At 44.5% G+C, this 24,711-nt stretch overlaps 2 protein-coding genes across 4 annotated transcripts; one reads left to right on the top strand and one right to left on the bottom strand.

The window, feature by feature from the left end:
- Positions 1-651: 651 nt before the first annotated feature.
- LOC308470061 (butyrophilin subfamily 1 member A1-like) lies at positions 652-14,943 on the bottom strand. Of its 2 annotated transcripts, XM_080993309.1 has the most exons (4): positions 14,711-14,943; positions 3,238-3,260; positions 2,635-2,753; positions 652-1,603 (listed from the first exon to the last, which is right to left on the bottom strand). In XM_080993309.1, exons 1-4 carry the CDS (start codon positions 14,804-14,806, stop codon positions 1,083-1,085), a joined length of 759 nt encoding a protein of 252 aa, XP_080849435.1. In that variant the 5' UTR covers positions 14,807-14,943; the 3' UTR covers positions 652-1,082. The 2 variants fall into 2 exon arrangements, with proteins under 2 accessions (XP_080849435.1, XP_080849436.1); XM_080993310.1 differs by lacking the exons at positions 3,238-3,260; positions 14,711-14,943 and adding an exon at positions 2,887-3,069.
- An 844-nt stretch (positions 14,944-15,787) lies between these two features.
- On the top strand, positions 15,788-24,080 carry LOC308469368 (uncharacterized protein). Of its 2 annotated transcripts, none has more exons than XM_080991704.1 (4): positions 15,788-16,801; positions 17,754-18,711; positions 19,343-19,460; positions 20,858-24,080. In XM_080991704.1, the coding sequence occupies exons 2-4, from the start codon at positions 17,986-17,988 to the stop codon at positions 22,663-22,665; spliced, it is 2,652 nt and encodes an 883-aa protein (XP_080847830.1). In that variant the 5' UTR covers positions 15,788-16,801; positions 17,754-17,985; the 3' UTR covers positions 22,666-24,080. The 2 variants fall into 2 exon arrangements, with proteins under 2 accessions (XP_080847830.1, XP_080847831.1); XM_080991705.1 differs by having other exon boundaries at positions 15,788-16,845.
- The last annotated feature ends 631 nt before the right edge of the window (positions 24,081-24,711 follow it).

Raw genomic sequence — 24,711 nt, 5'->3', positions numbered from 1 at the left:
ACCTTGCATTGCATGAGAGATTTCACACAGGTTCCCAGACTGCAGGAGAACGTTTGATAGGAATTCCAACCTTCTCATCCATATGAGAATACACACAAGGCTGAGACTGTTTATACTGTGGGAAAAGTTTTACCTCAAACTCCATTCTCCTTTGACACCAGAAAATTCACATGAGAGTGGATGGAGATAAAGTTGTTGTACTGGACTGGAAGATTGATAGTCTTTATATTTAGTGATGGTAACAATTGAAGAGCCCCTTTTGGACTTTTTGCGTGGAAAGAAAATGAACAAATTAGAGATATCTGAGGCTGAAGATTGGGGAAACACTGCCTAGCAGTTTTTCTGAAAGGGCAAAACTGACCAGAAGGCTTAGGAACCAAGAAGACAAAAGAGTTTTAACAAAGAATGAGAACAATTTATAATTTATTTAAGGATTTTAACAACACTTGTAATGTAACAAATACATTGGATAACTTGGATAGACTTAAAATATAGATGATGAAATAATATGCAGCTGAAAATGATGACAATAGGACCCATGGAGAGCTTGGTGGGAAGTCTTGAGATTCAGGGAAATCTAAATTTGAGTGTATTTGATAATGTTATAACTTTATACTTGTAAAACCAAATAAAAACTATTATTTTAGAAGAAGAAGAAGAAGAAGATTCGAACTGCCGACCTTCTGATCGGCAAGCCCAAGAGGCTCAGTGAAATGCCACCCGCATTACAAAACATTTAACGAACGAAAACAAACCAATAATCCACACTCCCACAACACATTTAAAAGGGCATTGGAAAACAATCAGCCAAAGGCCTGTTTGAAGATAAATTCAGTGAATTCCTATTGAGGTATTATTTATTGGAACTCTTATAGTGTTACTGTCTGCTGCCAAGGGAATGGCGGGGGAGGGGAGTCTACAATTTTTGTCTGTTTTGCTGCTTCTGCAGATCATTACTGGAATGAATTCTCTCAAAGGGCAACCCAAAAACTGCTATTGTGAGGTAAATGTTGGTTTTTATACTTGTCATTCCGGTCTGGAAAGAAACTCCCAACTGGGCCTGAGAGGCAGATTTAGTCTCCTCAGGAGATAATGAGGTGGGCTTCATAATTTCCCCACAGATAAAAAATAGGGAGGAGAGTCTCTCCAGAGAACGAGGCTCCTGAGAACGTGTAGAGTTCGGCTCCTGAGTCAGCAGCATAAAAAGACACACGTCCCCCATCATAGTCCAGAGTCACCCGGATCCTCCTGGGCTTCTTACTCAGGGGCAGAAGAGAGTAATGAGGGGAGGTGCAGGCCCAGTACTCATCTCCCCTCTTCCCCACAGCCCAGATCCCTCCCTCAGGGCTTAAGGAGAAGCTGCCCTTTCTCTCCACAGACTTCCTGGCGACCCCCAAAGCCCAATATTCCCCACTTTCCGCAGTGACTTCCCAGAAATGGCTGCCTGTTGTGAATCCCTCACGTCCCAACACACAAGAGTAGCGCCTGAATCTCTTGGGATTGTCAGGCAGGGCTTGAGGTTTGTCTCCCAATCTCACACTTTTCCCATCCTCCGACAGGATGAGTTCAGGATGGGCTGTGTCTGGATCCAGAGTGACATTTGCTGTTGGGGAGAAGATGAGGGAAAGAGAAGAGAGGCAGAGTCAGAGACTGACATCGTGATCCAAGAAACACCCCAAGAATCAGATTCCCTCTCAGATATCGCATCCAGGATTTGGACATTCCTCTCCTTCATCAGAATGAAGGGGAGTGAGAGAGAGCAGGAGAGGAGAGGAGAGAAATTCCCCTCCTCTGACACTCTCTGTGTAAAATTGGGCATTCAAGGCTTCAGAGGTTTGGGGAATGAGAATTAAGAGAACAGCTATGGACCCTTTGTGCCCTCAAGTTGATGAACTTGGAGAACTGTTATAAAGGAGATATAATGAAATTCAGTTAGAGGAGATCCGAGGAAGTCAGTCATCAATGTGATGAAAGTTGGATATTTGAAGAAATAATCTTTTTATTTTCTTTTTTTCTCTTGTGCGTTTAGTCTATTGTAGCGTGGTGTGTTTTCCCCCCTCTCTTTGTTGTGTATTTTGTTATGTTATTTTTGTGATAAATGTTGAAAAGCAATTTAAAAAATTGAAGAAAAAAATGGTTAGAGTTGGGGAGAGCGTTAGAGCAGACCCACCAGGAGATGGATCAGGCCTTTGTTCTAGTGCTGGGATCCAAGCCTGAGGACGAGGCAAAGAGCGGAACAGGGTGTTTCCAAATGCCCTATTTTACTGTCCATCAGAGTTTGAGATCCTCCAAAAGGGCCACCCCAGATTGGGGAGATGGGTGACAAAATGAACAAGTTCTGCATAACTGTAAACAGACACACATTAGGCAGAAAATCATGGTCTTGTAAGGCACTTTGGTTCATCCTCTCTTTGCGGTAGCCACCATTTCTCTCCTCCGACCCCCCATGCACCAGAGTGACAATGTTTATGGGGCATCCTGGGGGAAATTAAATGATGGCTGCAGCAACAGGAAGGCAAGCATCACGGGGGATACCCCTGTCTGCAGCAGGAACAAAACAAAACACAATGCAATGCTCAGTTCTGGACTAATTATAACGCCCCACATGAAATCCTTACAGCCATTTTTCATTACCTTTGAATTGCTTCCTAACACGTTCCAAAAGAGGGCTTATATCGCAGAATTCCAAGATCCTCTTCCTCAGCTCTGGAGGGAAATCCAGTGTCTTCTCCAATCTCTCTCGTTTCTCATACCTGGTGAAAAGAAAAACAATGTTAGTCCATTCATAGAATCATACAGCGGAATCTGACTTTGAGCGTCATTTAGTCAAACCCCCTGCAATTCAGGAATCTCAACTAAATTATCCATGACAAGTGGCCATCCAACCTCTGCTTTAAAACCTCCAGTGAAGGACAGCCCATGACTTCCAGAGGGAGTCCTTCCACTGTCAGAAATCTCTTTCTGATGTTGAGTTGGAATCTTATTCCTTACAACATGTATCCATTGGTTCAAATCCTACTCTACTGAGCAGGAGAAAACAAGCTTGCTCCACCTTCCATGCGACAGCCCTTAAGGCAAGAGAGAGATCTGATGCTTACCTATCAAATGCTGTAGGGTGTGGAGCCTTCCAGCCTCTCCTAAGGCAGACCCCTGAGGACCAGGTTTTATGTACTGGGGTCCTGGACCTTTTCTGACCTCACAGAGTGATGCTAATGGAAATGAGCAGGAGCCACTTACCTCTGCAAGGTGCTTCTCACATCCTATAGGGAAAAAGAGGACAGAAATCATTGCACACCACAGACCACGCTAGAAAGACCCTTCAAACCCTGGAATGGATACGCCTGGCTCTCTGATGTCAGTCTGCCTGGCACACACCAAAGTTTTGGGTAGGAATGGCTGAATCAGTCAGTTTTGGTTTTCTCAGTTTTTAATTTTTCAATCTTAAGTTCAGTTATTCACATTTCCACATTCATCAGCAATATAGTGTGAACTTTCTCCTTTTATGTGCATTTCCCCCCTAATAATAATTTTATAAAGCAATTTTCTATAATTTGATTAACTGCTGCACATATTACTTGGCTGGAGAACTGCACTGGAAAATCCAGAGAATTGCAAATGTTGATGGGTGGCTGTGATTCAGTCTGCTTCTTGAGCACAAAGGGCAAATGAGGCAGATTCATCTTTAAGTGTGGACTCAGTAGAATCCCCCCATACCTAGTTTTCAGTTTTAACTTCTTAATGTGCATCCAGTTTTGTGTGCTAAAAAACTCCCTCCTAACACACATTTCATTGTGCCGTTCAGACATCAGTAGGCCTTCTAGGACACTGTCCCAAATAGTAAAACCCCCAATTTCAGCCAAAGCAAAAGTTTACTGCACAGAAAAATTCTACTTCCTGTGAATAAGTGTTTTTTGTTGCCAGGTGTTTGTATTCTGTCAAGTGCACTTCATTTGACACTCTCTTCTCCCTTGCCATGTACTTGAAAATCATATTTGAGTGTAGAATTTCCCCCCTAACAGTGCATTATGGTTAAAGTGAGGGCCACCTGTTTTCTTAGTTTCCCATGGAGGAAATCTTCACAAGCTAATTTTATTCATTCATTATGTTTCTATCCCATCCAGGGTGGCCTTGACTCAATAGCCAAAGAGGAGCCATTTAAAGAGTGCAAAGTGACCTGCTAAGCTGAACGGAAAATAATATAGTGCAACTTTCGGGGTTGGTGTGTTGTGCGACAAGCACACAGAGTGCAATGAGACTGAGTGTTTGGGGGGGGGGAGGCTCGGTTAATTGTACACAGGTTGTACATTGACAATAAAGGTATATTAATATTATTATGCAGTAGGGAAAACAGAAAAGCACACAAACAAAATCTCTCCCGTTTTGAAAATGTGCATATGGCCATTAAACCTTCTGTGCAGGAGAACTAAAAATAGGCCTCTGCTTTACTCACTGAGATATGCTGAGCCACAAACACAACTCAGACATTCAAGTCCCAAGACTGTGGCCCATTTGATGGCACATTCCACATAACTCTCTGCTTTGCTCATTGGTCAGTGTGACTGAGCACCATTTGCGACAAGTCTGCAGGCCTGGTGAATCTGCCCAGAAGCTTGAGAGTAGGGCGTGTTTGTGTGTGTGTGTGTGTGTGTGTGTGTGTGAGAGAGAGAGAGAGAGAGAGAGAGAGAGAGAGAGAGAGAATAAATAGACATGTACCCTTGGCAGGTGATGTGTCCAAAAAATGTACATTCTATGGTAAAGTATGCATAAAATGAATTTCTGAATGCAAATAGCACAGAAGAATGAAGGGGGGAATTACAGAAGATTGCTTTGAAAAAATATATCTATTGGGAGAAATTGCACGCCTGGTGAAGATGATCAGCCCAGAAGCTGAGGAGTGGAATAAAAGAGAAGTTTGGTAAAGAGAAGGGGTCATGACTGAAGTAGACCTCAATGCCTGTCTGGAGGACAGAATTTTTTAATCTGTTTGAGATCAATAGACATGCTGACAAGACTTTAGTTGAGTCCAATTAATTGTGGGGCTAGCTTGACTGCCAAGATAGCGTTTGCAGAGCTTCTAAAGCAGCTCAGCTTTGGTCCAACACACTGGACCAAAAGCAAAATTTAAGCAAAATAAGCATGTCCTTAGGGCATCAAGGGAAGGGGGGCACAGAAATTTTCCATTGCCGGATTTACCAGGGACCATATTTGCCAGGTTCACTTACATTACACACACATATAATTATACACCCTATGATCATTATACACCTTAAGGCGCCAGACAAAAATGTCCCTCTTAACCAGGCCTTTGGCTGAATGATATCCAGTGCCTTTTAAAATGTGTTGGGGAGGGGGGTATTATTGGGTTGATATTGGTTTTTTCTTTATTATGCATTTTGTGTTTCTATATTGCGATTTTATGTTGTGAAGCACCCCAAGACTTGCGGGTATAGGGCAGTATACAAATAATATTAAGTAGTAGTGGTAGTAGTTGTTGTTGTTGTTTAGTCGTTTAGTCGTGTCTGACTCTTCGTGACCCCATGGACCAGAGTATGCCAGGCACTCCTGTCTTCCACTGCCTCCCGCAGTTTGGTCAAACTCATGTTCGTAGCTTCGAGAACACTGTCCAACCATCTCATCCTCTGTCGTCCCCTTCTCCTTGTGCCCTCCATCTTTCCCAACATCAGGGTCTTTTCCAGGGAGTCTTCTCTTCTCATGAGGTGGCCAAAGTATTGGAGCCTCAGCTTCATGATCTGTCCTTCCAGTGAGCACTCAGGGCTGATTTCCTTCAGAATGGAGAGGTTTGATCTTCTTGCAGTCCATGGGACTCTTAAGAGTCTCCTTCATGGATCACTGCCTTGCCGTGGCGAAGGGGCTTGAATAACACAGAGAAGCTATGAACTATGCCGAGCAGGGCACCCAAGATAGACAGGTCATAGTGGAGAGTTTTGACCAAACATGATCCACCTGGAGGAGGAACCGGCAAGCCACTCCAGTATCCCTGCCAAGAAAACTCCATGGACAAAGACAACAGTAGCAGCAGCAGCAGCAGCAGCAGCAGCAGCAGCAGCAGTAGTAGTAATAGAGAGTAATGTTATACATTAATCTTGGGAATACAACAGTATTAGAGTCTGGTAACTGGTAAACTGCCACTCAGCCCACTGAGGCTCATATTATTTTTCTTATTTGGTCGTGTCAGCTGTTCAGTCATCCAATGAGAGTGAGTGCAGCAGCATTTAGTACAGCACTTACAGATTTTTTTGGGGGGGGTATTATTGTTTATATTTTGAATTAGATATATATGGGACCCTTTTTTTAAAAAAGTGCTGAGGGCATCTAAAGGTCTTCAGCCCTGAATGTGGGGAGATCCACAGGGCCTCCACCCTTCCTGGGACCTACTGCACAAGCTCCCACAGCACCTCCAGAAAAAGTAGCTGCTGCCCCACTGCTGAAGAATACACTGTCAACAGGCACATAGGGGGCCAGATCCTGGCGGTCCGTCCCACCAGCTGAGCCCATGTTGTCAGCTGCTTAAAGGTAAAGGGACCCCTGACCATTAGGTCCAGTCGCGGATGACTCTGGGGTTGCGGCACTCATCTCGCTTTACTGGCCGAGGGAGCCGGTGTTTGTCATGTGGCCAGCATGACTAAGCCACTTCTGGCGAAGCAGAGCAGCGCACGGAAACGCCATTTACCTTCCCGCTGGAGCAGTACCTATTTATCTACTTGCACTTTGACGTGCTTTCAAACTGCTAGGTTGGCAGGAGCAGGGACCGGACAATGGGAGCTCACCCTGTCACGGGGATTCGAACCACCGAACTTCTGATTGGCAAGCCCTAGGCTCTGTGGCTTAACCCCTGTCAGGGCACTAAAGTGGCTTCCTGCCAGCTGCAGAAGACATGGACCTACATGGAATTAAGATGTGTAATGTTTTTATTATGTACACAGGAGGCTTGGGGCCTTGTATGTGTGTGTGTTTGTTGATCCTTTCTCAACCTGCCATTGTCCCAACACAAATCTGCACTTTTCATTTCAAAGGGAGCTCCCTTTGGCACCTGGCAGGGAGAGGAATAATTGAACTCCTTTTATCCTCCCAACCCAAGCTTCTCCTTGGTTGCTATTTACATAATAAACAAGCATTTAGATCATGTTCAGGCAATTATTGCCATGCCTAGTTCAGACCTAAGAGTTGCAGAAAACCTCCCAAGAACATTCCACAGTTATTTCTCCCCCTCAAGATCCGGGGATCTCCTACCTTGTATTCCTCAAAAGCCTCCTTCAGAGGAATCACCTCGTGATGTTTGTGCTCCTTTGATCTGTCACACACCACGCAAATGGGGGCTTCATCTTTCTTGCAAAAGAGTTTCAGGGGCTCCTGGTGCTCCTCGCAGACTCCTCCTTTTCTTTCTTCTTCTTTCCCTCCTTCATCTCTGAGATTCTTGATTAATTCTACGAAGTTTATCAGTTGCCGATTGGAGATGAGGCTCCTTCTCTGGACTCTTTTTCTGCCTCTGCCTTGGATTCCCTGCAGCACTGGATCAGGCAGGACCGGCAGAAGTTGTGCCCACACTCTGGGATGGTCACTGGATCCTTGAAATACTCCAGGCAGATGGAGCAAGTGGATTCATCATGGAGACTCTGGATGGGATCCCCAGCAGCAGCCATGGCTCCCTCATGCCAAGGAGAAAGCAAACTTTCACTTTCTTTTTCTCTTGTTGTTCGCTGCCTGCAGAGGGCAGTATGTAAATTCTTTTATGAATAAATAGTCAAGTAAATCATTGGAATTGTGGAGGAGCAGCCTCTGCTTCTCTAAAAGACACCTCCTCGAGGGAAGAGCTGTGTATCAGCTAGGAGCTGCCCTCCCCCCTGGCCTGGGCATCTTCGGCCCCTGCTCAGCTCCAGGGTCTGGGCTGGGACTGGGGCTGGGGCTGGGGCAGAGTGGTATTCCAGTCTGGGCTGCACTTTCTCTAGTGTAGGGGTCAGCAAACTTTTTTAGCAGGGGGCCGGTCCACCGTCCCTCAGACCTTGTCAGGGGCCGGACTATATTTTGAACGAAAAAAAGGAACAAATTCCGATGCCCCACAAATAACCCAGAGATGCATTTTAAATAAAACACACATTCTACTCATGTAAAAACACCAGGCAGGCCCCACAAATAACCCAGAAATGAATTTTAAATCAGAGGACACATTCTACTCATGTAAAAACACGCTGATTCCCGGACCGTCCACAGGCTGGATTGAAAAGGCGATTGGGCTGGATCTGGCCCTCAGGCCTTAGTTTGCCTACCCATGCTCTAGTGCTTGGAATAAACTAGTTTGGGTAGGGTTACCAGATGTCCCCGTTTCCTAGGGACAGTCCCCGGATTTGCAAATAAGTCCCTGGACAAATTCCATCCCTGGAATCTCCCTGGATTTCATCTAATGTCCCCAGGAAATGCAGCAACGGCAGTCTCAGAAGCCTGGAGCAGTTGGCTCTGGCTGGCTTCAGGAGTTGCTCAGAAGTTCCCATATGATGGTGATGCAGCTTCCGGGCTGCCTCCACTTTCCCTGACCCCAGCAACTAAGCTGTGCAGGGAGGCTTCATGCTGCCTATCGGAGCAGCCTCCCAACTCCTACTTGCGTGCAAGCAGGAGCAGGGCAGAGATCTCTCAGCTGTGAAGGGAGGCTTCATGCTGCCTATCAGAGCTTGCGTGCAAGCAGGATGGGGCAGGGATCTCTCAGTTAGGCAACGGCTTATATAGAGCTCCACTACAACGCAACAGCAACCACTTTCTGTAACTATCCAATCACTGAACGTCACTTTCAATCCCTTATTTGCATATGTGGACCTGAGTGAAAACTATCTACAGTATCCCCCCTGCTGGCTCAGGGTGAGAACTTCAGTACATAACATCCCCAGATTCATTGAAAAAAAAATCTGGTAACCTTAATTGGGTGAACAAACTTCCCTGAATTTGTTCAAACATAATCTCTGAACTGTACCAGAGAGTGGCCCCCATAACCGTCAGCTGTAGTGAGGACTGAAGGTTTGCTCCCTTACAAGGCCTTCACCGGCCGGCCTAGGGGGCAAAGCCCAGGCCCTCACACTCCCAGCTATAAAGGGACACCTGTGGCAGTGAGGATTGGACCATCGGCTGTGGTGAGGACTGCAGGGCCTGCTCCCTTCCAAGGCCTTCAGCAACCGGCCTAGGGGGCAAGGCCCAGGCCCTCACTCCCATCTACTTATTTAGAGGCTCCTGGGAAGCCAAAGGACCATCTGCTGCAGTGAGGACCGCAAGGCCCATTGGGTGGGGCTGGACTCACTGGAGTGAATTCTTGGGGATGCTGGGGGGGGGGCGGCACAGGTGTTCTCTTTCCTGTTGCAGGTTGCCGTATTTTTCGCTCCATAGGGTGCACTGGACCATAGGGCGCACCTAGTTTTTAGGGGGGGAAATAAAGGGGGGAATTATCCCCCCCCAGCCCCAAAGAGCAAAGAAGCCAAGACAGCGAGCGGGATCCATCCCGCTTGAGTTTCCCCCGACTCCAGCCCCCAGAACAGGTCTGGGAGCGGCGGCAAGATTGCGCGCAGCCTTGCCGCCGCTCCTGGAGCTTGCGGGGCTGGGGGGGCGCTCCTAAGGCTTGCGGATAGCTGCCTGAAGCCTGGGGAGCGCAGCGGGAGTTGGCGCTGCGCTCCCCGGGCTTCAGGCTGCAGGCTGCTATCCGCAAGCCTTCAGAGCGCGGCGGGAACTCCTGCTGCGCTCCTAAGGCTTGCGGATAGCTGCCTGAATCCTGGAGAGCGAGAGGGGTCAGTGCGCACCGACCCCTCTCGCTCTTCAGGCTTAAGCGAAAGCAATGCGAAGCCTCCGGAGCGCGGAAGGAGCGCTCCCTCTGCGCTTCGGAGGCTTCCCATTGCTATCACTGAAGCCAAGGAACCTGCATTCACTCCATAGGACGCACACACATTTCCCCTTTGTTTTTGGAGAGGGAAAAGTGCATCCCATAGAGTGAAAAATACGGTATATCTGAGGCAAGAGCAAAAGGCAGTTGCTGCTGAGAATAATGGTTCTGATCCATCGATCTCTGGGCTATGGGCTCAGCACCCTCCTTCTGTGCCACTGTGCTGTGCCAGAGGGGAAATGGCAGGGTGGATTAGATTTAATTAGATTTATGTGGTGGTCGTGTCCAGAGATGAAAAAATTCTGGGACACGATCTATGAGGAAATGAATAAATTACCGAAAATTACATTTCACAAAAAAACAGAAACATTCCTTCTTGGGATCTTAACTGGTAATATCCCAAGAGAAAGAATAAGACTAGTTTTCTACGCAGGAACGAATTAAGTACTTAACCCGAGGTACCACTGTATTTACAACCAGATGAAGGTTTCATTTTTGGAATAATAAATTTTTGGAGTAGTTTTTACAGTTATATAAAAAATTACTGATTTGGTTGTACTATTAGAAATACATAGACAGATAATTATGAAATTATTGTGAGGTTTAATAAGTTAACTGTTTATATTTGAACAACTTTTCTGCTGTACTCTATTGAAAGGAGAAAAATTATCATTTCCTTAATAACAATTTAAACCATTTATTTAACTAAAACAATAACAATACAGCATATGCATCAATGTTTGTTAACTGATGTGATTAAACATTTTTTTAAAAAAAAACCTTAGATTGAGTTTTAGCTCATATGAAAAACTTAAAAGAAATCCTTATTTCCTGTTGAAATGGAAAACTATCTTTCGAATGATTTTTCCTCCAAAAGCATTTTATTTTAAAAATCCAATTTAAATCAAGGAAATCCGATTTAAATCAAAGAAATCCAATCAATCAATATTATATATATACAGTGGTGCCTCGCAAGACGAAAAGAATCCGTTCCGCGAGTCTCTTCGTCTTGCGGGTTTTTTCGTCTTGCGAAGCAAGCCCATTAGAGGTTTAGCGGCTTAGCGCTACAGTATTAGCGGCTTAGCCGGCTTAAAGATCAGCTGATAAGCGGCTTAGCATCAGCTGTTAAGCGGCTTAAAGATCAGCTGATAAGCGGCTTAGCATCAGCTGTTAAGCGGCTTAAAGATCAGCTGATAAGAGGCTTAGCATCAGCTGTTAAGCGGCTTAAAGATCAGCTGATAAGCGGCTTAGCATCAGCTGTTAAGCGGCTTAAAGATCAGCTGATAAGCGGCTTAGCATCAGCTGTTAAGCGGCTTAAAGATCAGCTGATAAGAGGCTTAGCATCAGCTGTTAAGCGGCTTAAAGATCAGCTGATAAGCGGCTTAGCATCAGCTGTTAAGCGGCTTAAAGATCAGCTGATAAGAGGCTTAGCATCAGCTGTTAAGCGGCTTAAAGATCAGCTGATAAGCGGCTTAGCATCAGCTGTTAAGCGGCTTAAAGATCAGCTGATAAGCGGCTTAGCCATCAGCTGATAAGCGGTTTAGCGGCTTGGGAAAAAGGGGGGGGGGAGGAAAAAAACCCCGCAGGAACTCGCAAGACATTTTCGTCTTGCGAAGCAAGCACATAGGAAATTCGTTTTGCGAAGCACCTCCAAAACGGAAAACCCTTTCGTCTAGCGGGTTTTCCGTCTTGCGAGGCATTCGTCTTGCGGGGCACCACTGTATATATATATATATATATATGTGTGTGTGTATATATATATATATATATATATGTATATATATACTTTTTTATATACAGTGGTACCTTGGGTTAAGTACTTATTTTTATTTTTTTTTAAAGCAATTTATTGGGTTTTACAGTAAAAAATAAACATAATAAACAATGTAACATTTGTCTTAACATAGTTTCACATTTTCTTTGGACTTCCTCACATCTCCCGCTCCCACTTTCATCGTTGTAACATTTTGTCAGCAATTTATCATCTTATTTAAATTCTTATATCTCTTCTTTATTTCATGATCTTATAATTCTCGAAAGGAGCTAAGTTTTCACAGTCTTACTTATTTTCTTAAAAACTTCTAAATTTAGTGGTGCTCAGTTATTTTAATCTAGCATCTTATTTAGCATTCACTCAAATTACAATGCTTTTGTAAATAGTTCTTAAATTTCTTCCAATCCTCCTCAATCCTCTCTTCTCCCAGGTCACGAATTCTGCCGGTCATTTCAGCCAGTTCCATGTAGTCTATCAGTTGCATCTGCCATTCTTCCAGTGTGGGTAGATCTTGAGTTTTCCAGTGTTTTGCGAGAAGTATCCTTGCTGCTGTTGTTGCATACATAAAAAATGTCTGGTCCTTCCTTGCCACCCCTTGGCCGACAATACCCAAAAGGAAAGCCTCTGGTTTCTTAGTGAAGGTATATTTGAATACCTTTTTCAGTTCATTATAAATCATTTCCCAGAACGCCTTCACTTTAGGGCAAGTCCACCAGAGGTGGAAGAACGTTCCCTCACACTCTTTACATTTCCAACACTTATTATCAGACAGGTGGTAAATTTTGGCAAGTTTGACTGGGGTCATATACCATCTATAAATCATTTTCATTACATTTTCTTTCAGAGCGTTACATGCAGTAAATTTCAATCCATTACTCCACAACCTCTCCCAGTCCTCAAACATGATATTATGCCCAATGTCCTGTGCCCACCTTATCATAGCCGATTTAACCGTTTCATCTTGTGTATTCCATTTCAACAGCAAGTTATACATCCTTGAAAGTACCTTAGTCTTTGGTTCTAACAATTCTGTTTCTAATTTCGATTTCTCCACCTGGAACCCTAGTTTCTTATCATTTTTAAAAACTTCTTTAATCTGAGCATAATGTAACCAATCTCGCACTTTGTCTTTCATTTTCTCCAAACTCTGCAATTTCCAATTGTCTCCATCCTTTTCTAGTATTTCCCAATATTTTGGCCATTTAGCCTCCATATTGGGTCTTTTTCGGGCCTTAGCTTCCAGAGGTGAAAGCCACCTTGGTGTTTTATTTTCCAGCAAGTCTTTATATTTTGTCCAGACATTAAACAGTGATTTTCTGACAATATGGTTCTTAAAGGCCTTATTTGCTTTAACCTTGTCATACCATAAATATGCATGCCATCCAAAAGCATTGTTAAACCCTTCCAGATCTAACACATCAGTGTCTTCAAGAAGTAGCCAGTCTTTTAGCCAGCAGAACGCTGCGGCTTCATAATACAACTTTAAGTCTGGCAGGGCAAAGCCCCCTCTTTGTTTTGCATCAGTTAATATCTTAAACTTAATTCTGGGCTTTTTGCCCTGCCAGACAAACTTAGAAATGTCTCTCTGCCACTTCTGAAAGCACTCCGTTTTGTCCAGAACCTGAAGTGTTTGAAATAAAAACAACATCCTTGGCAATACATTCATCTTAATAGCAGCAATTCGGCCTAGCAAAGAAAGTTTCAGTTTTGACCAACTATCTAAGTCTCTCTTAATTTCTGTCCAGCATTTTTCATAGTTGTCCTTAAATAGACTTAGATTTTTTGCTGTTATGTTTACCCCTAAGTATTTTACTTTTTTAACCACATTAAGTTCCGTCTCATTCTGAAACCGTTCTGACTCTGTATCAGTCAAATTTTTCCCCAAAACCTTAGTTTTCTGTTTATTTAATTTAAATCCAGCCACCCGACCAAAGTCATTAATCAGTTGTAATACTCTTTTCGTACTGGGCTCTGGCTTCTGCAGGGTCAAAACCAGGTCATCTGCGAAAGCTTTTAATTTATATTGTTTCTGACCGACCTGAATTCCTTCCACCAACCGATCCCCTCTAATCATGTTCAATAGCACTTCCAGAACCGAAATGAATAACAAAGGGGAGATAGGGCAACCTTGTCGTGTCCCTTTTTCAATTTTGAACTCTTCTGTAACCACATTATTAACTATCAATTTAGCTTTCTGTTCTGAATATATCGCCTCAATCCCATTCTCAAAACCCCGTCCCACTCCCATCTCTTTTAAATTTCCCATCATAAATTTCCAGGAGATATTGTCAAAGGCCTTCTCCGCGTCTATAAAAATTAAAACTGCTTTTGTATTTATATCTGTTTGCAAAAGTTCCAAAATGTCAATAATGTTCCTTGTATTGGCAAACAGATGTCTACCTGGGAGAAAGCCGGCCTGGTCCTTATGAATTACTTCATTTAAAACTTTTTTAAATCTATTTGCCAAAATGTCTGCAAATATTTTGTAATCCACATTTAAAAGAGAGATGGGACGGTAGTTCTTAAGTTGTGTCTTTTCAGCTTCCGACTTTGGTATTAATGTGATGAACGCTTCCTTCCACGACTCCGGTGCCCTCTTCCCCTCCATAATTTCATTGCTGACCTCCATCAAAGGTTGTATCAAATAGTCTTTTAATGTCTTATAGTACTTGGAGGTCAGCCCATCTGGTCCTGGAGATTTGCCGAGTTGCATGTTCTGGATGGCTTGTTCGGGTTAAGTACTTAATTCATTCCGGAGGTCCGTTCTTAACCTGAAACTGTTCTTAACCTGAAGCACCACTTTAGCTAATGGGGCCTCCTGCTGCGGCTGTGCCGCCGGAGCCCGATTTCTGTTTTCATCCTGAAGCAAAGTTCTTAACCTGAAGCACTATTTCTGGGTTAGCGGAGTCTGTAACCTGAAGCGTATGTAACCTGAAGCGTCTGTAACCCAAGGTGATTTTAAATATATATATCTATATATATAATGTTATATATTATATATTTATATATATTACACACACACACACACACACACACACACATAAAAATTCATTTTTATCCACCCTGGGAAATGGTGATGTCTCAGGTGACCAGTTTGAGTCTAGGGGTTGGGAATCTACTCTGTTGTTGTTTTTCAGTTTCTCTTTCTTTCCCAGCATTTTTGTTTTTTAATCTCCTCCCTTCCCTCATGTTCTCTTTCTCCTTGATTGCTCAGCATCCTGTACTATCAGTGGTGCAGGTGCAGCAGGCAACACTTTTGTTTGGCTCCCTCCTTGGCTCCTGGGAGCTGAAGACCTTGCGAATGTGGGCTTTTCTGCTCAAAGTTTGGTGGATTGACACAGGAAAGGCTGGTCTTCAGGTGGAGGGTGGGAACCAACGCACAGCACAGTTTCTGTAGTGTAGTGGTTATCACGTTCGCCTCACACGCGAAAGGTCCCTGGTTCGAAACCAGGCAGAAACAGTTTTATTCTTTATTTGTTGAGCTTGTTTTCAGTTGCTCCTCTAGATGGTGCTCACAGCATCCAACAGCAAGCAGACAAAGAAAATATAATACAATTGAATAAGCAATTATTATTTAGTGCAGAAACAAGCCTGCTGACCAAAAGTAAAATTCACGTGAATTGTTCCACTCACTTGTACCTGTGGCCCCACCCACCACTGGCAAGGACGACCTTCAAACCATCCTAAATATCGTCACAGAAGCTTGTGGAAAACTTGGCCTATCACTCAAAATCCAAAAAAACCAAATACTTCACCAACAAGCACAAAACAACCCCTCTGCAGCACCATAAATCCCTCTTAATGGTGTAACGTTGGAAAGTGTTGATCACTTCTCCTACCTTTCCACAAGGGAGGGCCGACATTGATGCTGAAATCCAGCATCGCCTGAGCTCTGCGAGTGCAGCTTTCTCCTGACTGAAACACAGAGTGTTTGAGGACTGGAACATTCGCAGAGAAACCAAAATGCTTGTTTACAAAGCTATTATACTACCAACTTTACTGTACGCTTGTGAAACATGGACCACTTATAAACTCCGTCTCCAACTTCTCAAAAGAGTCCATCAACGGTGTCTCTGAAAAATTGTACGCATCACTTGGGAAGACAGGCGAACTAATGCCAGGGTACTGGAAGAAGCAAAGATCCCCAGTGTTGAAGCAATGATTCTTCAACATCAATTTTGTAGGACCGGTCATGTTGTTCAGATGCCTTACTATCATCTTCCAAAGCAACTACTCTATTCCGAACTTAAAAATGGAAAGTGTAATTCTGGTGGTCAACAAAAGAGGTTTAAAGATTCTCTCAAGGCAAGTCTTTAAAAATGTAGTATAAAACCAACAGTTGGAAAACACTGGCCTGCGAGTGCTCCAATTGGAGAACAGCCTTTACCAAAGGTGTCATGGACTTTGAAGACGCTCAAACTCAGAACGACAGGGAGAAACACGCTAAGAGGAAGGCGTGCTTGGCAAATTCTCACCATAATCAAGTTATGCCCGGAAACCTATGTACGCACTGCGGAAGGATGTGTGGGTCCAGAACTGGCCTCCACAGTCACTTACGGACACACCATTAAGACTGTGTTCATGGAAGACAATCTTACTTGGCTACGAGTGATCACCAAAGAAAAATAAGAAGAAGATAGAAGAGGGGGTATCTTCCTGCATTTGTTGAACAAAGCAAATTCTCATTTTTAAAAAGTGATTAAAAGTGTGTCAACCAACCCAAGTTAGTCATCTTGGATGGGCATCTTAAGAAGTGTGTGTGTGAATGTGTGTGTGTGAGAGAGAGAGCAAGCCTTAAAGCAGAGTCACCCCAAATGCAATCACTATGAAAGGAACACACTTTTTGCAAACTTAAAAGTAACTGCAGGCTCTTTAAGGTACCCATCGCTCCGCTCCTTTGACCGTTAGCGGGACGCAGCTCTCAGCCGCCCAGCCGCGCGCACTCGAAGGGGTTAAGGCCGCAGAGCTCTGAATCCTAGAGCGGTCACGGTCACGTGAGCAGAGGAGATGCCAAAGTGAAGGCTCTTTCTTTCCGGTCCTCTCCCTGGGATAGGAGAAGCATCTTTCATTCTCTGCTCGGTCTCTGCAGCTTGGGAAGGACTGAGGGGGTTGCAAATCCCCAGCGAGTGAAATGCAGAGGACTAGAAAGACAGGTGAGCGAGAGAGGCACTGGGGAGAGAGTGCAAGGTTTTGCCAGGTAGCTTTTATTTCTCTCTCTTTTTTTTTAAAGTACCCTTTCTTCTTTTGCAATCTTGGTTACCTGGAAGCTCTGCTATAGGACAAAAATTCATACGAGGGAGATTTTTTTGTATATGCGCTGCTGCAAAGGAGCAATACAACTTAAAACATAAATAAAATACTTTTGAAACATTTTAAAGCACGAAGAGTATCTAAAAATCTAAAGAGATTTTAAAACAATAGCATGTCCTCACAGCTAATGCAGTTCCTAGCAAGCTTTACCCATCAGATGCCTGGGGGATCAGGAATGTTTTAAAATTCATTCTGAAAGTTACTGATTTGTGGTGGGGGAGAGATGCACCTCACCAGGGAGAGCATTCCAAAAGGAGGGACGTATCACTGAGAAGGCTGGATGACATGGGTGTTTTGAGAGAATGTTAGACTAGGAGGGCCATTGGCCTCATCCAGCAGCTGCGTGTTTGTCTTTCCTGGTGCTACTATCTGAATTATGAGATGCTGGGGATTGAACTCAAGATCTTCTTCATGCAAGGAATGCTCTCTAGCACTGCGCTATAGCTGCTCCCCATGATAGATAGAGGCTGCAGGGAACTGTCCTGGTCTACAGCACCTGCAGTGCTCCCTGTACTTATAACTGTCATTATCAGAAATGTACCATGAAGGTTTCCATCACCTTGATTGTGAGCACAGCAGGTTAATGGAAGTGGCTTGGAGGGGAAGGTAACACATAATGTATATTGAGTATTTTTGTAGGAGTGGGAAGGTTGTTTGCTTGAAAATCGGATCAGAATTTTGGGGGTTGAGGAAGAAACTAACTGCATGACTGCATTCATTAAGAGATTCCCATGCATTCTCACCCGCATTACAGTAGGTTGTCTTATTTTCCTTCTATGCACATTTCTTCCATAGGGGCAGAAAGCTGTTATAAAGAACACTTGACTCCCTCAAGTTGCTGAAAGGTTCAGATGCTTTGCTGTGTCACTTTGAGCTGATGGATCTTCAAGGATTTAGCAAGAGTGCTGAGGCATCCCTCAAGGGTTGGTGCTGAAAGAGAGAGCAGCAAACAGCACAACAAGGACAGTTCCACGGGGAGGAGACAACTGTGACGCAAGAGACAGTGACTGGTGGATCTCTGCTAAACATGGAACCTGAAATCAAAAGGGAGGAGCAGAACGTGGCAGGTCCTGACCCAGAAGAGGGAAAGGGAGGGCAGGCTCTTCCAGAAATGATCAAGGAAGCTCTCTCTGAGAAAACTGAGCAAAATGTGAAACAGGAACCAGATGAAGGGCCATCAAGGAATTGGGATGCCCAGTTGCAGGAGTTCCTCAGTACGCTACAGGCCACATATTCAGAAGGGGAAAACCCACAAGTGCCTGAGCTGAGGCAATGGTGTGGTCCTAAAACATCTCAATTACTCTCCCAAAGAAAACTGGATCCCCAAAAGTGGCCCAGATCTTTGTGTGCTTCCCAAATCCAGCCACGACTCATTGGTGAAGCGCAAGAGGACCATGAGACCGATCTGGATGCAGCTTGCAGTGGAAAGCAGAAGGCAAGAACTCTGTCTGGGGGTGCTGCCGAGATGGAGAGGCAGCGCCGGTGTTTTCGTGGGCTCTGCTATCAAGAGGCTGATGGGCCTCACAAGCTTTGCAGGCAGCTCCAGGTGCTTTGCCATCAGTGGCTGAAGCCAGAGAGACACACCAAGGAGCAGATCCTGGAACTGGTGACCCTGGAGCAGTTCCTGGCTGTCCTGCCCTCAGAGATGCGCAGCTGGGTGAGGGAACGTAACCCAGGGAGCTGTGCCCAAGCAGTGACCCTGGCGGAGGAGTTCCTTCTGAGGCAGAAAGGGGCCAACAGCTGGGGAAAGCAGGTGAGACAACATTTCTAAACTGGTGTCTTTGAGTCACTCTTGGGTCTTCTTGTGTTCACAACCACAAAACCCTAATTGTGCACCCTGACAAGCCAGTGGCTTGGTTGCCAGCAAGAAGGAGCTATTTTAGTTTGGCATGTGAGAGTGCCTTGGAACTGGGGGGTGAGAAGTAGCCTGGTGCTGCTGCTCAGTAGCTGGAGGAGAGTAAGTAGGACAGCTCCCATCATCTCTGATGAAATACAGTTTAATAGAATCCTAGAATTGTAGAGTTGGAAGGGACTTGGGGGGGCATCTAATCCAACCCCTTTGCAATTGTTTCCATCATGCATTTGGGTTCTGAGGACGTGTTCTCTGCCTAATGCTTTAGCCTGAATTGTTAGGGGTTGAACTAGATGACCCTCAGGGATCCTTCCACCTCTACAATTCTGTAAGTTATCCAAGAACTGCAGGCGGTCTGGCAGCGGTTTTTAATCTTTGTAAGTTGCTCTTAAATGCTCTCCCTCTCTGTCTCTTTTCTACACAAGAGGTGGGATAATAGAAGTCCTTGTAAGACTAAAATATGCCTTCCTAAAACATTTTGCCTGCCTCTTATTGTCACTTTAAACTGATTCTCTTAACCTCACCTCTCCAGATCACAGAAGAAGAGTTTGTCAATCTCCCCAAGGCAAACCAGTCTCCCCAGAACACGACAGAGATGCTGCTTTTCACACAGGCTGAACAGGAGGCTGATGGGAGTGTGAACATATTGAGTAAGTCTCTCTGGGGACGGTCTCCCTGAGCACTGTGGGGTTCCTTAAGCAAGTTAGTCTCTGGCTTTCTCACTTTGCCTCATCTAAAATGATGGACTTGTCTTCCCATATCTAAGTCACACCCCACAGACCTGAGGACCATTGTAGAAATGTATTAAATTGCTAAAACTGTCCACAGATGGACTGAGCATTGGTCGTTGCCCAATCTGGCCTGTGTTAAATAAAGGGCCTATTTCTTCTGTAGGGAACAGGAGATAAAAGTGTGGAGAAGGTGGCTTGTCACCCTAACTGAGAATGATGCACTTGGACTAAGAGCGAGTCAATTTTGAACAGCATTGTAACACCTAGTTAGCTTCATGGGTGAGTGGGGATTTCATCTGGATCTTCCCAGTCCTGGCCTAGGATCTTAACCATGATGCCAACCCACAAAAGCAGGCATTCTGATGATCTGGGCAGATGAGGAGGAATGGTGGGGACCTCCACCTGAAGAGGTGTCTGGGCAGGAGCAGGGTGGAGATACTATGGACCCATGGTGGTGGTGAACAGGACACACCTCAGAAGAAGAAGAAGCAAAGAGTTGGAGGATTAGGAACTGGAGCAAGCTAGCAGATGCTCTAGTCCTGAACAGAGAGACAGGACTCAGATGTGGGAGAAACAGTATAGCAGACAGTGGATACTATGTCCCTCGAAAGCCTGGTAGAACCCCCTCCTTCTCCGAGGACCAGGCGATTCCTTCATATCTTAGAGCTGAAGGCTAAACAGAGACAGAAATATTCTGTCACCATAGGCAGCAAGGAGGGGTTTAGAAGCTGCAAGGGGGTGGGGTGGGCGCTCTCAGTAACATCTCAAGACTGAAGACAGCATAATCCATAGTCTCTCTGTGCATTCTGTTGAATTAAATTAAAGAACTATCAGAAGTTCTCTGTGTCTCTGATTTCACTGGCAGCTAGCCTGGAAGTTGTGACATTCCTGATAGTTCATGCAATCTGGGTTTCTGAAGCCTTCTTCCACAAAGAAGGGGTAAATTTCTAGAGTAGAACATTGAAGGGGGCAGGAGGAGTTACCAATTTCCCAAGGATACCACAGAGCAGATGGAAAGAGATAAGCTATAATAATAATAATAATAATAATAATAATAATAATAATAATAATTTTATTTGTTTATTTGCCCCAGCCACTCTGGATGACTTCCAACAAATATTAAAAGATAATAATACATAAACATTAAAAAGCTTCCCCCTACTGCTCTACCTTCAGATGTCTTCTAAACGTTATATAATTACTCATCTCCTTGAAATCTGATGGGAGGGCATTGAAGGTGCTTTGTGCTTTGTTACCTACTTCCTTAATTTTAGCACAATGCCTGATTCCTGTCTGGCTTCTCCCCTTTCTTCCAGAAGGTGGTGGGTGGCTCAGGACAAGCGAGGATCAGAATCCTTTGCTGGAGAGACCTGAGCAACTGGAGCGACTGAAGACATCGCTGAAAACAGCCACAGAGAAGGATTTCCTGCATCAGCGTGAAGCTAATGGGAACCAACATGTAGCGGAAAGGCAGAATGGAAACAACAAAGAAAATGGAATGGATCCATTTGTTCTCCAACAAAGTGTTTGCAAAGGTGCCAATGAACCCGTCATCCAGCAGGATAAGGAGGAGGCAAAATATGACAAATTTGGGGAAAACTTTGTGGGAAGGTCACACCTTACTACGCACGAGAGTGTTGATGCAGAGGAGAAGCCATACCAGTGTTGGCACTGTGGGAAAAGCTTTAGTAGCAGCTCGGATCTTGTGACGCACGAGAGGACCCATGTGGGTGAGAAACTGTACAAATGTTCCCACTGCGGCGAAAGTGAGAGAACCCACACAGGACAGAAGCCACATAAGTGCTCACACTGTGGAAATACCTTTGGCTGGAACTCTCAAGAGGGGCTCCTCGCAGGAGAGAAGCCTTACACGTGTTCTGAGTGTGGGAAAAGCTGCAGTCAGAGATCAGACCTCCTTAAACACCAGAGAACCCACACTGGCGAGAAACCTTACAAATGCTCAGCGTGTGGGAAAAACTTTAGAAACAGCTCAGGCCTCAAAGTACATCAGAGAATCCACACAGGTGAGAAGCCATATAAATGTTCGCACTGTGGGAAGTGCTTCAGTTGGAGCTCACACTTCATATCTCACGAGAGGATCCACACAGGGGTGTGCTCCTACTGCGGTAAAAGCTTTGGCCAGAAATCCGAACTCATTGAACATGAGAAGACCCACACAGCAGATGAGTTGTTTGCGTGTTATGCCTGTGGGAAAACTTTTGAAGTCAGTTTGGAACTGGTGGCACACGTGCGAACCCACAAAGAGAAGCCGTTTGAATGCTCGGTCTGTGGAAAAACCTTCAGAAACAGTTTGCAGCGCATCGCACATCAAAAGGTCCACACAGGAGAGAAGCAGCATAAATGTTCCCACTGTGGGAAAAGCTTTAGCCAGAGACAGAGCCTTATTATTCATGAGAGAATCCATACAGGAGAGAAGCCGCACAAGTGCTTAGTCTGTGGGAAAAATTTCCGAAATGTCCCGAATCTTAAATCGCATGAGAGGACCCACACAGGAGAAAAACCATACAAATGCTCCCACTGCGACAAATGCTTCCGGTGGAGTTCCCACCTTGTATTGCATGAGAGAATTCATACGGGAGAGAAGCCCTACAGATGCGCAGACTGTGGGAGAACCTTTGATAGGAGGTCGAACCTTCTTGTCCATGTGAGAATCCACACAGGGCAGAGGCCATACATCTGTTCAGACTGTGGGAAAAGTTTCACCTCAAGCTCTGTTCTCCTTCGACATCAGAAAATTCATGTGGGAGAGGATGTTTGTAGGTGCTCTGAATGTGGGAAAACATTCAGGCAGCGGTCAGACCAGGCAGAGAAGGCATCAAAATGTTCCGAGTGTGTCAGAAGCAATTACTTCAGCTCGGATCTTGTCAAACGCACACGGACTTGTGTGGATGAAAAGCCATTCAAATGTTCGGTCTGTGGAAAAACTTTTAGGAACAGCTCACACCTCCTTACTCATCAGAGCGTACACACAGGAGTTCAACCGTATCAGTGTTCAGACTGTGGGCGAAACATCGTCAGGCGGCCCAATCTCCTAGCGCCCATAAGTGACCAGGCAGGGCAGAAACCCTATAAATGTTCCAGCTGCAAGGAAGGTTTTAACTAGAGATCAGTTCTCATGAGAACTTGGAAAAAATTGATATTGAATCTGCTTCTTTTCACCTCCCTTACCTTTTTCTTTCTTTCTGTACCTTTAAAAACTAAATATACCTTGTGTTTACCATCCTCTTGTTGGGGGCCACAGAAGCTGGTGGCTTTAAATAAATAATACTCCATTAGGAGAGAAACCAGGTTTGTAGATAGCATATATGCTCTGCAGACTATGGAAACAGTTTCCTCCAAGGGATGACCTTAAAGAATTAGTTTTGTTTTTATTGGCAATCACAAGGATGCAAATTGGTGGGAAACTTATGGCCCTTTAAATGTGATTGGTCTACAGTTCCCATCAACCCCAGCCAGGATGGCCAATGGTGAGGCAGTTTTAGTCCAGAAAGTTCTGGAAAGCCACAGATTCCCCGTCCGCACTATTAACAAAGGCAAAGCCTCCCCACTTAATCACATTGGTTTTTCTAGAATTGGGATGTTATTGCTATGGGGAAAATACTCCTTCATATCCCAGATACAGCAACTCTGGCAGATTCTATTAAGAACTGGGCTTTGCAAATTCATATATTCTATTACATTTTTTTAATAGTTTAGGATCCATTAGTGTACCATTTCACTTAGAGATTTCCAATACTCTTTCCTAAGGCCTAGGAACTTGCTCCTTGAAACAAGCAGACGAAAAAAGAGTAAAGCTGTGATTGTCGGAATAATTTTTTACTGATAACCATCATCATGTGAGTTGTCTGAACTTGTGCAAAATGGCAGCGTTCAGACACCCCTGTTCTTCCATCCTCTATCTCTTTTTCATCAGTTGCCGTAAGCATTGTTGGGCTGATTTTGCCTTCAAGCATGGATGTGATTTACACTGTAATGATATTATGTGAAACAGAATGATTAAAAAGCAGGCATATGATGTATGAGGTCTAAAAGGCTAGCTCCAGAAAAAGCTTTTGCTCTCACTAGAGTGCCTATTAGGACGGTGGAAGCCGAAGTTGCTTGTGGGGGTAATTCTTTTACACAACTGTTTATCAATTCTTTTTTCCCCATCCCTGGTAAAGACCCCAGTGTTTGAAGTGCATTGGGATGTATATCCAGGCACCCAAAATGTCGCCATGGGGTGTGCGCCTGTCTGGTATCCCATCCAGCCATGCGCCTTTTCCAGGATACTCTATTACATCTCTTCCCACTCCCAGTTTTCCATTTTTCACCTGCAGTGGAATATCTTGCAACCTTTCCGTGCTGTGTTTGGGGTTCCCCCACCCCAATGTTTTTGTCTGCTTCTTCCCCTGAACTTGCCAACACGTCCCTCTTGTGCAAAGATAGCATTGTTTTGGCTACATGAGGTTTTGCACTTAGAGAGTGAGCTCCCTATTGGTGTATAGAATTTGAATAAACTTGTCTTTTGCCCCTGTTGCATTTTGTCTCCCTTTTCCTGCTTTTTGGTGCTGCACTTTGAATGTGTTTTGTCCAGCAGAAGACGGACGGGAGGGTTCTCAAAGACAGCACCTGCCTTGTCTTAACAACAGAAAAGAACAAGGCAGTTGATGCAGCCACTGCAATTTCCTTCCTTTAGGCTTGATTACTTTCCTTTGAAACTGCTTTCCCTGCAATCTTTCCTTGGTGTGAATGGGAGGGTCCCTGCAGTTGTTTAGAGAAGGGCTGTAGCTCAGTGGTATAACATCTGTTTTGCATGTAGAAGGTCCCTGGTTCAATCCCTGGTACATTATTGAATTATATCGCTGCTGTAACTTGAATTTTTTATATATATAATTGTAGAAGGGACAACGTGGATCATCTTGGACAACCCCCAGCCGTGCAGGACTGGAACCCACAGCCCTGAGATTAAAAGTCTAATGCTCTACTGACTGAGCTAAACTTCTTCTATTAATAAAAAATAAAAAATATCCAGCAGCAGTAGAACAGATGAAGTGTAAAAACAGAATAGACTGCAAGCAGTAGCATCTGTTGCTGATATTAACAGCCCAGGAAGAATACTCTGGCTTCACCTCAGTTTGAATAAATCGCCTTTTACTAAAGATTTCTGCGG

This window comes from Podarcis pityusensis (assembly GCF_964106645.2).
Source record: "Podarcis pityusensis genome assembly, chromosome: 2".
NCBI lineage: Eukaryota > Metazoa > Chordata > Lepidosauria > Squamata > Lacertidae > Podarcis > Podarcis pityusensis.
This window is presented reverse-complemented; position numbering and strand designations above follow the sequence as displayed.